We start from the raw sequence: 13,043 nt of genomic DNA, 5'->3' as shown, positions 1-13,043 counted from the left end.
CACAGGGTTTATTTTTTGCAGTGTAGACGTACCCTTAGACTCACATCACAGGAAAAAGGAACTCCCGCGGAAGTGAAAGTTAGTGACTCTCACCCCGCAGCAGGAAAACCAGCCCTGGGCTCTGCAGATTTGCAGAATGATCTTCAGCAAATGATTTGACATCTCTGTGCCTCAGCTTCCTCCACTTATTCAATGGACATCTTACCTAGTCTGCAGGGCTTAAGAGAGGTGAAATGCTTTGAGCCACTGCAGTGAAATGTGATACATAAAACAAGTGTAAATTATTAATATTCCATACTGAAAAGAGAGGGGGATCTAAACTTTAAAAAAAGCTGCAAAAAAATCAAGTACTGTACATACTGTGTAACGCAAGCCCCTGCTAATTGTTTTAAAATAGCTGCACAGAGTTCCAGTTTCCTTATTTATTTATAATTTATGTTCTCAATTGCCCTCAGTAACCACGGAATAAACAGCTTCTTCCTCCAGTGCAGTTGCTAGTTAATCAGGAGTCAAAAGGCTCAATGACAACAGCCAGAATCATGTTGTTTAACGTCCTCTGTATCATTCCAAGACAGAGAAAGCATAGGGTTTGGGCATAAACTGCAAGAATCATGAGACCAAAACCCCATTGTTGGGCAGACAGGACTATAACTTGGCACATCCCAAGTGCTAGCAGCTGGGAGTGCTTTCAGATACAAAGCAGTTGAATGAGCGGGTGGAATGATATTAATTTGGAAGAGGTAGCAGTATACCGACAAAGGGACGAGTTATTAAGACTTACATCACCAGTGAGCAACTGAATATTTCCATACTACCAAGGTTCTGCTCCAGTCCAGGAAACCAGTTACCAACAGAACTGACAAGAAAGCTTGTAGGTATAGAAGGGAGCTTTTATCACAGACAGCAGGCTGGAGAATTTTGCAAACATATGCCTAGTTGGCGGCAGCTGTGAGGTCCACCTTTGAAGACGCCATTACCAATGTTTCAGTCTTCTTGTGACAATGCAGGAACAGAGGACGGTGCTCTGTGAGCTCTCTTCAAAAAAGGATAAAAGCACCTTAGAGCAGCGGTTCTCAAAAGTGACCCCAAAGTGGTCGTGACCCCATTTTAATCATTAGACTTGCTGGGACCCAGGGCTGAAACTGAAGCCTGAGCTCCACCCCAATCGGGGTAGCGGGGTTTGTGCTGCAGACCCCTTTCACCCCACCCAGGATGGCAGGGCTCGGGCTCCGATACCCCCCACCCAGGGGTCATATAGTAACTTTATTGTCAGAAGGGAGGGTCACAGTGCAATGAAGTTTGAGAACCCCTGCCTTAGAGCCTCAGGGGCCAGATCTTCTGCAGGTGTTAATCCATGTGCCTCTAGTGAAACCAAACGAGCCATGCCAATTACTCAATGCTTGGGGGAATTCTGTGCCACTGCACATGTGTAGAATTCATGTGTCCCGCAGATTTTTTTTTCTCCACAGAAAACACATTCTGACTGCGAGGCACTGCAGTTACACCTTTTGCCCACCAGGGGCTGCTGTGGTGCCAGAACAGAAGAGCCGGCTCACCACCGATAGAAGTCAGCAACCAATAGGGAGAGAGCAAAGGCTACGTTCATCACAGTGCCCAGCCTGCGGGGCCGGGTGAGGAGGCCTGGGATATGGAGGGAAAGACAGAGTATTATAAGGGCTGCCTGGCCTGGTCTCACAGTCTGGAGTTCAGAAGGGCTATTGAAGGGTACAGAATGAAGCAGGGGTGCCGAGCTACATGGAGGCAGGGGTGGCTGAGTGGAGGTGCAGAGATGCATGGGGATGGGGGAGGATGGATGGCTGAGTGGGGTTCTAGAGACACTGGGGGGAAGAGGGGGACAGGGACACATGGGAACCAGTGGAGCCTGAGTGGAGGTGCAGGGACACATGGGGATGGGGAGTTGGGGGTGGCTGAATGGGGGTGTAAGGATACCAGCAGGGTGGGGAGGGGGTGCAGAGACAGATGGGGCAGCTGAGTGGGGCTACAGGTATATATGGGGACAGTGGGAAGGGGGTGACTCAGTGGGGGTGCAGGGGCACCTGGGCGCAGGGACACATGGGGACGGGGCAGATATTCCTGACTGAGTGGGAGAGGCTAGGGGTCAGCCAGGGTTTGCATGGGGGAGGCTCCCCAACTCACCCTCCACCCCCCCAAAAAGTTCCATATTTACACACACACACACACACACACACCCATCCTCTCCAGGTTCACTCCCAGGCTCCTTCCCAGCAATTACTTCCCTCTCATCTCTACCATCACCCCTGACTCCCCCTTTGCATTGCTTCTGAGGGGTACAGGAAATACATTTCTGTATTGTAGTTTAAATGAATTATTACTCCAAGCTCTGTATTAATTTGCCTAGTAAGGAATCTATTTGTCAAAAAACATTTCCTGTATCTTTTTGTCTGTATTGTTACAGAAATACTTGCTGACAAATATTTTGACAAAAATTACCAAAAAACTGAAACTGATGTGACTACATTGTGTTATTTTGACAAATAAAAAATATGCAGAATTTTAAAATATTGTGCGCAGAATTTGTAATTTTTGGTGCCAAATTCCCTCAGGAATAGCCAATTCACGCCACCTGAGGATTTGACCCCATGAAGCTATAGGACACATTGGCCCTGATTCACCACTGTGTTACTGCAGCTTTATACCAATGTAGCTCACCACTGTAATAATAAAAATAATAATAATAGGTATATCTCCAATCTCCTAGAACTGGAAGGGACCTTGAAAGATCATTGAGTCCAGCCCCCTGCCTTCACTAGCAGGACCAATTTTTGCCCCAGACCCCTAAGTGGCCCCCTCAAGGATTGAACTCACAACCCTGGGTTTAGCAAGCCAATGCTCAAACCACTGAGCTTTCCCTCCTGGAGCCACCAATCCAGACGGAATATTTACGCTCCGGTGGGGCAATGATCTTGATTTTCATTGTGCTGGGTGCCAGGGCCGTGATCTCCTTCTGCATTCTGTCAGCAATGCCAGGATACACGGTGCTTCCCCCAGACAGCACCGTGTTAGCATAGAGGTCCTTTCGGATATCTACATCACACTTCATGTTGGAGTTGAAAGTGGTCTCGTGAATGCCACAGGACTCCATCCCCAGGAAGGAGGGCTGCAAGATGGCCTCTGGGCACCGGAACCTTTCATTCCCAATAGTGATCACCTGACCATCAGGTAGCTCATAGCTCTTCTCCAGGGAGGAAGATGAAGCAGCCGTGGCCATTTCCTGCTCAAAGTCTAAGGCGACATAGCAGAGCTTCTCCTTGATGTCACGCACAATTTCCCTTTCGGCTGTGGTGGTGAAGCTGTAGCCTCTCTCCGTCAGGATCTTCATGAGGTAGTCAGTCAGGTCACGGCCAGCCAAGTCCAGACGCAGGATGGCATGGGGCAGGGCGTAGCCCTCGTAGATTGGCACTGTGTGGGTGACCCCATCCCCAGAGTCCATGACGATACCTGTGGTACGCCCAGAGGCATACAGGGACAGCACAGCCTGGATAGCCACATGCATAGCTGGGGTGTTGAAGGTCTCAAACATCATCTGAGTAAAACTGGAGTCACGTAGCATGGACTGAGGCCCACTGTTTGCTATGATGAAAATTGGAAGTATCTGAGGGCTAGGGAGGAGATTTTCAAAAATACCTAAGTGACTTAGGAGCATAAATCCTACTAGCTCTCAGTGGGATTGGTACTTTGGAGCCACTTTGATACATTTGAAAATGCCACCCTACTCTTATCTGGATCTCTAGCACACTCCTTCCCACCATAGAATAGTAGCATTTAGCAAGTGAAAATAAGGGACAGCAGAATGGTTCAGACATCACATTGCAAAGGAGAATGATTGAATGAAGACATGAGCATACAATTCTATGCAATGAAACTATCTATTCTACCACCTGGCTGGACTGACCTGTAATGAAAAATCTAAGTCACAATTATTAGCTGCAGGTTATCGGACAGAACAATCTCGCCTTTAAAATAAAAATTAATCATGGATGCACAACAGAGATGGCAACGTTCATATTCCACAACAACTGCTGCAATTATCAGACTTATCTCCAAGTGGAGTAAAATGTTTTCTACCTGTAAAGATCGGAGGTACCTGCATTTTAGCCTTCAGTTAATAATAGCATTACAAAGACCAAAACCTCAGTAGAGAACATGCTAAGCTTTACAGGTTATTGAATCGGATGGACAGCTAGTCTGTTCCAATACTGCAGGTCTTAACCCAACTTCACCAATGCGAGGATATGCCCAGTACTGCACTCTCCTCCCTCTTCCATACATACATGCCCTCCTATACAGTATACCCAACCCTGTGGTCTACAAAGCAAGAGATCAGGAATGGAAACTGAATCTAGACCTTTTACATGGCAGTGTAGAGCTTTAACTAAAGAGAATTTCTTCCCTCCCCCAAAATAAACAGCATTCTTATTTATTATATGTGACACTTGGGACCATTAAAAAGACATAAAACTACAGACAGTCTGTATTGCAGCAACTTGTTTTCAAAACCACTGCTAAAAACTTATAAATTTCTACCCCTGAAAACTTACAGTTCTGCCTACAGAAGACATGCAGAAAACCAATTATCCAACAACCAAGCTACTGCATAGGCAGTCTTACTGCTGCCCCCAGAATGCAAATATCACTGCTTCTCCATGGCACTTATTTACGGATTGTTTCTCTCAAGTTAAGGCTATATAAATATCACAATTTTGGTCACAGCCTCAGACACTGCTGTGTCGAAATGAGAGGCTGTCAAAAGAAGGCAGGTACACGACAAGCAAGAGATCATCACCAACCTCCAGCTGATTGAGAACGAGCAATTTCTGATTTGCAGAACCCTAGAGACATATTAAAATATGAATAAAGATTCTAAAGAATCATTATTAAATTCCTTCCATTGACAAGCTATTCGGGCAACATTAGCATTTATCAATATTCATTAGAACGTGCCATTTCTGCATTTCCCTATGGCTGCATACTACAAATATTTCTGTTAACCTAATGGGAAAAGAGAGGTTAGGTTACTCGCCCTGTGCAGTCAGTGTAGTTCTTAGAGAGGTGTGTCCCTGTGGGTGCCCCACTTCATGTGCATATATGCCCCATATCCCGTCTATCAGATCAAGGCTATATGAGGCCGTGTGGCCAAACCGTCCTCAGTTCCTTCTCCATCACCAAGTCTCAGAAGGAAACTCCGAAGCAGAGGGGAAGGAGGGCGGATAGTGGAGCACCCATAGCGAGACACAGCTCCGAGAACTACAGTTACTGCACAGGGTGAATAACTCCTCCTTCAAATAGTGTCCCTGTGGGTGCTCCACTTCAAATGACCCCTGAACAGTATTCACATAAGGAGGAAGGAGCTGCGGAATCAAGTCCAAAAGAGAGGAAAGAATTGCATTGCCAACTGCCGCATCAGATCTAGAGGCTCAGTCAAGGCGTAGTGCTCTATTAAGTTCTCAGCAACTGAAAACATGGGATTAGAATGGTATGCAACTCTGACTATGGCAACCACTGCGGCTTTGGCTTTAATTCCCCAAACTTGATATATCATTACCATCACTGCAGAAGGAGAGGAGATATAGTTGAACTAGAGGTCAAGAATTGGATTCCCCTTCCTCTTACAAGCATTACACTGTCCCTGAAAGCACAAAAATCTTGCAGATAGCAGAAAGATTCACAACTGTTTTTAGAAAGGTGATCCACAAGTTCTGCTAAATGGATTTACGTTTAAAAAAAACCGGGCTTGGATTATCACTGTATTCTGTGGAAGAAATCAGATAAAACTAGAAAGTTTTATTCAATGCTTCTGTCAGAAATCCTTTGTGCATTCACCCATTTTCACAGTTACAGCATCAGGGCTAAATTCACCCAGGGAAGATCCTGGCAAAGGAAAACTCCCAAGTGGGAGGGGGAGGTGCAGAAGGAGGTAAAAAATTCCACCCCATTGGTCAGGACAGCTCAATACAGAGGTGGTACGGGGAGGAGAGACGGCTTAGTCAGAGCTCCTGCAGATCACATTCATAGTTTAAGCCAGAAGGGCACATGATCATCATCTAGCCTAACCTCCCGCAGAACTCAGGCCATGTACTTTCACCAAGTGACTCCTGGAACAGGCTCAAAGCTTCTGGTTGACCTACATCTTTCTTCTCAATCTAATCTCAATTTAAAGCAATGGAAATCCATCACATCCCTCAGCAAGTTGTTCCAAAGGCCAATTACCCCCACTGTTAAAAAACTGTATCTTGTTTCTATTCTGAATTTGTCTCGCTGCAGCTTCCAGACATTGATCTTGCCTTTGCATCCCTAGTCTCAACTTTTTGAGGTCATATGGGGCGCCCCATTGAAATTAAACAGACTCCCAATCCGTGGAAAGACTTGATAGAGGTTGGTACCACAAACTTCCCTCCCTCCAAGATGGGAGAGATATGGGGGTGGCTGATTATACTTCCCTACGCCAGCTTTGGGAAACAGGCCCTGAGCAGGTGTGAAAAATTAATTCTCTCATATTTGATTGTGAAAATAAGAGAGAACAGCATCATCTTAAGGTGAAATTGTTGAAGGGATGTTATGAGACCACTACCACAAGAGTTCCATCTTTATTCTCTCACAATTATTCCATAACCAAATGCACTTTGTTCATAAGTCATAAGATGATCCCCCTTTACCCCCCCCCCGCCAATTGCCAGCCCTGCAAACACAAACTTGTCTCAGGGGGGAAGTTAAATTGTATTCTTCCTGACTGTTATACCACCAGCACCAGGAGAGATTCTTCATTTAGGATTTAGCTACAACACAACACTACAGAGAGTTCAGGCCAGATAGCAAAAAGTAATGTAACTCGCTGAAATTGCAAGGCGAGTTTAAGGGAGCAGAACATCTTAATCCAAGATGCAGTTTGCTCAGGACGTCGGGGTTAACATCCTGGAGCAGTACAACAGGTTCTGGACCCTGCATAAAAATGTGGCATTCCTCAGAGTTATCCTGATGTCAGCAGCTGGACCCCTGTAAGTGGGACTGGATCCTCTCTCAGAGGCAGAGGGAACTAGAGTGTGGGACACAGAGAACCCTAAGAGAAGCCAAGCTTGGAGAAACAGCAAAGAGTCCTGTGGCACCTTATAGACTAACAGACGTATTGGAGCATGAGCTTTCGTGGGTGAATACCCACTTCGTCGGGAGAGAAAGTAGAGTGACGTTGATGTTGGATTTGCGTTGTTACCAACAAAGGCAAACTCCAGGAAGAGGTAAGTTTGGATTTTATGCAAATTTTATTTTCTGTTCAAATTCAGAGCAGGGTGGGAACTCCACCTGTGCATACACACACACACACACACACACACACACACACACACACAATTAGAAAAAGTGCTGTGGGATACTTACTAACCACAAGTGACCAGTCAGATCTCTCTTCCAGAACACAGCACCTTTCCCTGCACACTGTCCCCATCATATTGAGGTACTGGTTCATTACTAAGACAGAAGAAAGAGTAACACCCACACCAAGTCCTCCTTTGGAGATGGCCCCATTCAAGTACTGAACTGGTCTGTCCCCCCTTTGATCGGAAGCTCTGAGAGGATTACAGCAGAAAGATGGTAGGCAGGGCAGCAGGTCAAAGAGAATCAAGATCATTCCTCTACAGCTGTAAATCCTCTGCAATGCCAACAGGGTTTCTGTCAGCAAAACTAGTAAATATATATCTCAAATACCCAGGGAGCAGATATATGGAGGAAGAAGGTACCATTTTGACAGTCAGTTCCCTGATTATATTACAGGGTTGGCAGGCCAAATTCCCTATTCGCAGAGGACAACAGAAAATTGAGTGAAACCACACAGTATTTAGGAAAGTGAACTTAAACAAAAAAGCCAACCTCTTCCCACCTACACACACTGATTAGGTTTGTCTAATCTAACCAGAGATTTTTCTTAAATTCAGCCTAGCGGAAATGATGCAAGGCCCAGAAAAAACAGAGAGTGGCTCTAACATCAAAGCAATGAGAGACTCTTAGCCATCATGCCGCACAGATACGATAGGAGACTTTATGACTGGAAACTTTGCACCATAAATCAACCTAACTGGTTCTATATTCTGGGCAAGGGAGAGAATTCATTCAAAATGAAATAAACAAATGGCTGCTTTAACAGTAAGAAATGGTTTCATGGGTTAAGGCTATAAATATAAACCATGATTCTTTCCCAGCAGAAGTCTCCCAGGCCTGCAAGGACCAAAGGCTGTCAGAGATAAGTTTCAATGTGACCAAAAACAACACCCCACCAAACCCATCATCATAAATGCACCCTCATTGTCCATCCCAGCAGCCAGGCCAAGGAAATGAAATAGCTCTGAACCCCTTCAGATGGTTGTAACGCTCTGTAGCTCAATTAGCACTCTGGAACCCCCTTATTCACCAATGTTAGATTATGAGAGGTTTTGTAAAACACATGCCTTGTGAGGTATCATTTTAAAAATCTTGATCTGTTCAACCTTAATATCCTGTTGGAATGTATGTACCATAATTGTATATGCAGCAAAGAATCCTGTGGCACCTTATAGACTAACAGACGTTTTGCAGCATGAGCTTTCGTGGGTGAATACCCACTTCTTCAGATGCAAGTCTGCATCTGAAGAAGTGGGTATTCACCCACGAAAGCTCATGCTGCAAAACGTCTGTTAGTCTATAAGGTGCCACAGGATTCTTTGCTGCTTTTACAGATCCAGACTAACACGGCTACCCCTCTGATACATAATTGTATATGAAGTTATGAGGTATTGCTATAAGTGTTACTGAAATATGTTGGGAGGTTGGGAGACACCCACAGCTGGCCTTTCAGTAGCAACAAAGGAGCAGTTATAATTGGCCAGACAGGCGTTAATGGCCCATCAAGAAGAATACACTATCCCAGAGGCTTCTCAGAGAAAGCATGTACACAATCCACATAACAGCAAGGATCTTTCTAGCAGCTGGAAGAATGTATAAAAGAAAGACAATGACATCATAGCTTGGCCTGTCCCCTCCTCCTCTCTCCCAGTCTCAACACCTGGAAGACAGACTTTGAATTAGGGAGATTGGCCCCAGGCTGGAAGGGACCTTCCAGCTGAACTGTGAGCTGCCTGTAATGTCTGTTAGGGTGACAGACTCCTTGATTCAAACCTTTCTTAGTCTGTTAAAGTTAGAATTTAGACTGTGTTTCTATTTTTATTTCTTAGGTAACCCACTTTGATCTCTACGACTGCTACTTATAATCGCTTAAAAGCTGTCTTTCTGTAGTTAACTGATCTGTTTTATGTTTTACCTAAAACAGTGTGTTTTTGGTTGAAGTGCTTGGGGAATCTCAGCTCAGATTACAAAGGTTGGTGCATGTCCACTTTCCTTTGAAGAAGTGGCAAACTTATTAATGAGTTTGTACTGTCCAAGGGGATCTCTACCTGTGTAAGATGGTATATTTCTGGGGTGCAAGGCTGGGAGCTGGCATGATTTTCTGGTGCCTCTGTAGTATCTATGCACCTTGCAATCTTTTTGGCTGTATTTATCCTTACCACCCCCGGGAGATAGGGAAGTGTTCATCCTCATTTTACAGAGGGGAAACCAAGGCACAGATAGGTTGAGGGACTTGTCCAAAGACACAGAGAAAGTCTGTGGCAGAGCAGAAAATTAAACCTGGATCTCTCTAAGTCCCAGACTAGCACCCTAACAGTGGACAATCCTTCCTCTATTCACATCAGTGCCCTGGGAACACTCAACAGATATATCCCTTACTGTTATACAACTGATGAAGGTTACGTACAGAAGAGAGACCATGGACTGTCTTTGATGCCCTGGTCCTTTTGATTATCTACCCACGTTTTACTGCATAACTTGATGGCTAGGATTTTTACAATGTTCTGACTCTTATTTACATGATCTATCGCTATAAACTTGCATTGATTTTTTTTTTAAATCACAATCCCACCTACATTTTTCAAGAGCTCAAAAAATCAATAGCGGGATTTTCATTTTACAGGTTAATGGTATTACTGCATTTTCAGGGACGCCTGTTCAAATGGATGTTAATAACCACTGTACTGAGAGTTGGTGCTGTAATTAGTTTGACAGATATGATAGTGAATTGTCTACTGTGCATTATGCTCCCTTGGATTTTTTTGTTGTTGGTTTTAAAAACTCTGCAATATCAAGCACTTTATCTGTAAATAAACACCCTTTGAAACATTTTGTTCATGGAGTGTTTGGATTTTGTAAGGGGAGGCCTATCCTAATCTTACTGAAATCAGTGGCAAAACCTCAGCTGGCTTCTCTGAGAGTAGGATAAGGCCCCAAAATTGTAGCTGAACCATTTATACTACAGTAGCAGAGAGTAAGAATTTCTGCTGTACAGTAGCATCTTTCTCAGGTGTTTAGAATTCAGATGAAAAAAATTAGATGAAAGCTGACATACTGAATTATTTACCAGAGGGGGAACATTTTAGTATATATTCCATAAAAAGAAATGTTTTAAAAGGACATTAAGATTATGTAGTTAAGCATTCAAAAGTCAAGAAATGACAAAATTAAGATGTTTTCCTCCCTTTCATCTACCGATCAGTTTCTTCTACCAGCACTCCCCATAGTAGTATCTGAGTATCCTTGTGCGTTTGCATTATGATTCAAACAAAGTATTTTTGTCATTTCCAGACTTAGGAGCGTTTCACTTTGCATTTATATGAGTCAACACGACTTTTGTAAAGGAAAATCATGCCTCACTAATCTATTGGAGTTCTTTGAGGGACTGGATGACAGGGGATGGATCACTAGATAAATTGCCCTGTTCTATTCATTCCCTCTGAAGCATCTGGCATCGACCACTCGTGGAAGTCTGAATCCTGGACTAGATGGACCATTGGTCTTACCCACTATGGCCATTCTTATGTTCTGACGATGTTCTTTAAACAAGTTTTATGGATGGAAGTTCTTTTCTTCTTCTTCCTTTTTTCCCTTTTGAAATACATACAAAGTCCCATCCCCTTTCCAGAGCCTTGTGAGATCTGCCCTGTTTTGACCTCCACAGGATTCACACAGTACAAGACAGGTGATGGTCCAGTAAATAATTAAATAAGATGACGGTCCAGAGAAGACTTACCTCATTCAAGGCTTCATCCAATTCTCAATGAAGCCAATGGGAGCCTTTCCATTGACTTCAATGGGAGGTGGCTCAATCTCTCAGTGAATACTTTTTAAAGTGTGCATCATGCCACACACCTTTTCAGTCAGTGAGCTCATATGTACCCTTATCAAGCGTACATGGGGTGATGCCCTCTTACAAGGCCCTTGTGAATGCCTGCCTCATTCCCTACAATTATTTTACTCCAGTAATTTATTTTTCTCTGTGGCTAATGTACCAGGCACAATACATCTTTGTTTCTCTCTCATGAGATTGAAGTTAAATAAGGTTATATTTGGTAAAATATATTACTCGTGTGTAAAATCCAATTTTCAAAGACTGAATTTCACCAGGAAACTCAATAGGGACTTTCCCTGAATGAGGGATATTTCCCTGCCAAATTTCAGCTTCAAGTCCCAGCCATTTCAAGCAATGGAAATATTATTTATATAATGGAGGAAGTGAACCTTTGCCCATTCTTATCTCACGTAATGAGTTTATCTATCCCCAACCCATACACCCATCTTCAGACACAGACCAAGCCTGGAAAACATCAGTCTCAGAGTTTAAAGTTTCTGAAAACGACGAATGACTGAAAACAGGGAATATAAATAAACTCCAGGTAAAAAACTCCCCATCCCACACTGCAGGAAGTATGTCTCTGTAACTGATCCCACTGATGGCCACAGTATCTGAGGTGTCTCTGTGTTGGAACTTCACGTCAGACCCCACTTTATTATAACTGATTCTATTTGGATCAGCAGTGAGATTTGAACTCAAGAACTTCACAACTAAAAAGAATGAATCTTTACTATCTGAGTTAAAGGACTAGTCCTTCTAGCTGGAAGTAGCAGTGAACTCCAACTCTTACGCAGGCCAGACACTAGAGGGAGACAAAAAATTACACTCTCCCACAATGAGTTAAGTATACAGTTTGGAAAGGTCTCCCACTGCTCTCTATTTTGCCCTTATTAGTGAATTGAATGCTGGTGACAACTGCCACATGAAGTTCTGTACTTAGCCACCGCATGGGACCGACATGGGAATGCTCCTTGAAGGACTTTCAAAGCAAATTCTCAAGTGCACACACGTCATCCCCCAAGAAGTAGTGAAGAATCCTTTTTACCCACTCTTCATCCAGAACTTAACAAAATACCTAACAAACAAAAATCTGTTTGCTCCTTCACCTGTGCACCAAACAACACCAATTTAGAACAAAACTGCTTACCCTAGTGCTGCTCATACTGATCAAATCACAGAGCATCATAAAAAAAAATTAATGGGATGAGTTTGTATTTTCAAAGGCCTGCCCACACTGCACTGCTGATGAGCTTCAACCTGTCCTGTAAGGACCGCTTTTCAGGCTACACAGTAAATCCAGTCTCCAGCTTCTTCGATCCATAGCCCCTCTGCTGGAACTGCCAGAGAGGTACCAATTAGAGCTAACTACCATGGTAGCTGTTTGTAAGGAGTCTCCAGAGCGTGTGCCCGTGGGAACCGGAAGGAGGATTTATTAATTCATTTATAGTTCTAAAATCAGTTTGGGGGGTTGGGTTTTTGTTTTTAAAGTAAAAAGTGAAATCTATTGTCCCAGTTCTTCACTCGCAGTAAGAATCAGAAGCAACTCCACTGAAGTCAGTAGGAGAGCACTAGACTCCTGTGTTTAGGATTCTGAGCCCTTCGCTCACATTGGATTAATTGCTCAGCATTGGGAGTGCATGTTCACAGTCTGTCTCAAAACATTTTGGGCTTTGCTGATTAAAAAGAAAAAATATGGGCTGAGACTCTTCAGAGCCAACTGGGGGATTTTGCCACACAGCTCCCACTACAAGTGAAGAGAACTGTGTGGCTAAATCACCTACTTGAAAAAAATCTCAAT

General features: G+C 43.8%; 2 protein-coding genes across 2 annotated transcripts in view; both read right to left on the bottom strand.

Moving 5' to 3' along the window:
* The window catches only part of PDIA5 (protein disulfide isomerase family A member 5), a 128,874-nt gene that overhangs the window by 43,637 nt on the left and 72,194 nt on the right, over positions 1-13,043 (bottom strand). The window lies entirely within an intron of this gene.
* Positions 2,873-3,565, bottom strand: LOC123378431 (actin, cytoplasmic 1-like). Its single transcript, XM_045032168.1, has one exon. It carries the CDS (start codon positions 3,563-3,565, stop codon positions 2,873-2,875), a length of 693 nt encoding a protein of 230 aa, XP_044888103.1.

The sequence above is a fragment of the Mauremys mutica genome, chromosome 10 (assembly GCF_020497125.1).
Source record: "Mauremys mutica isolate MM-2020 ecotype Southern chromosome 10, ASM2049712v1, whole genome shotgun sequence".
NCBI classification, from domain to species: Eukaryota; Metazoa; Chordata; order Testudines; family Geoemydidae; genus Mauremys; species Mauremys mutica.
Note: the sequence above shows the minus strand (reverse complement) of the source record. Positions and strands in the feature narration are given on the sequence as shown.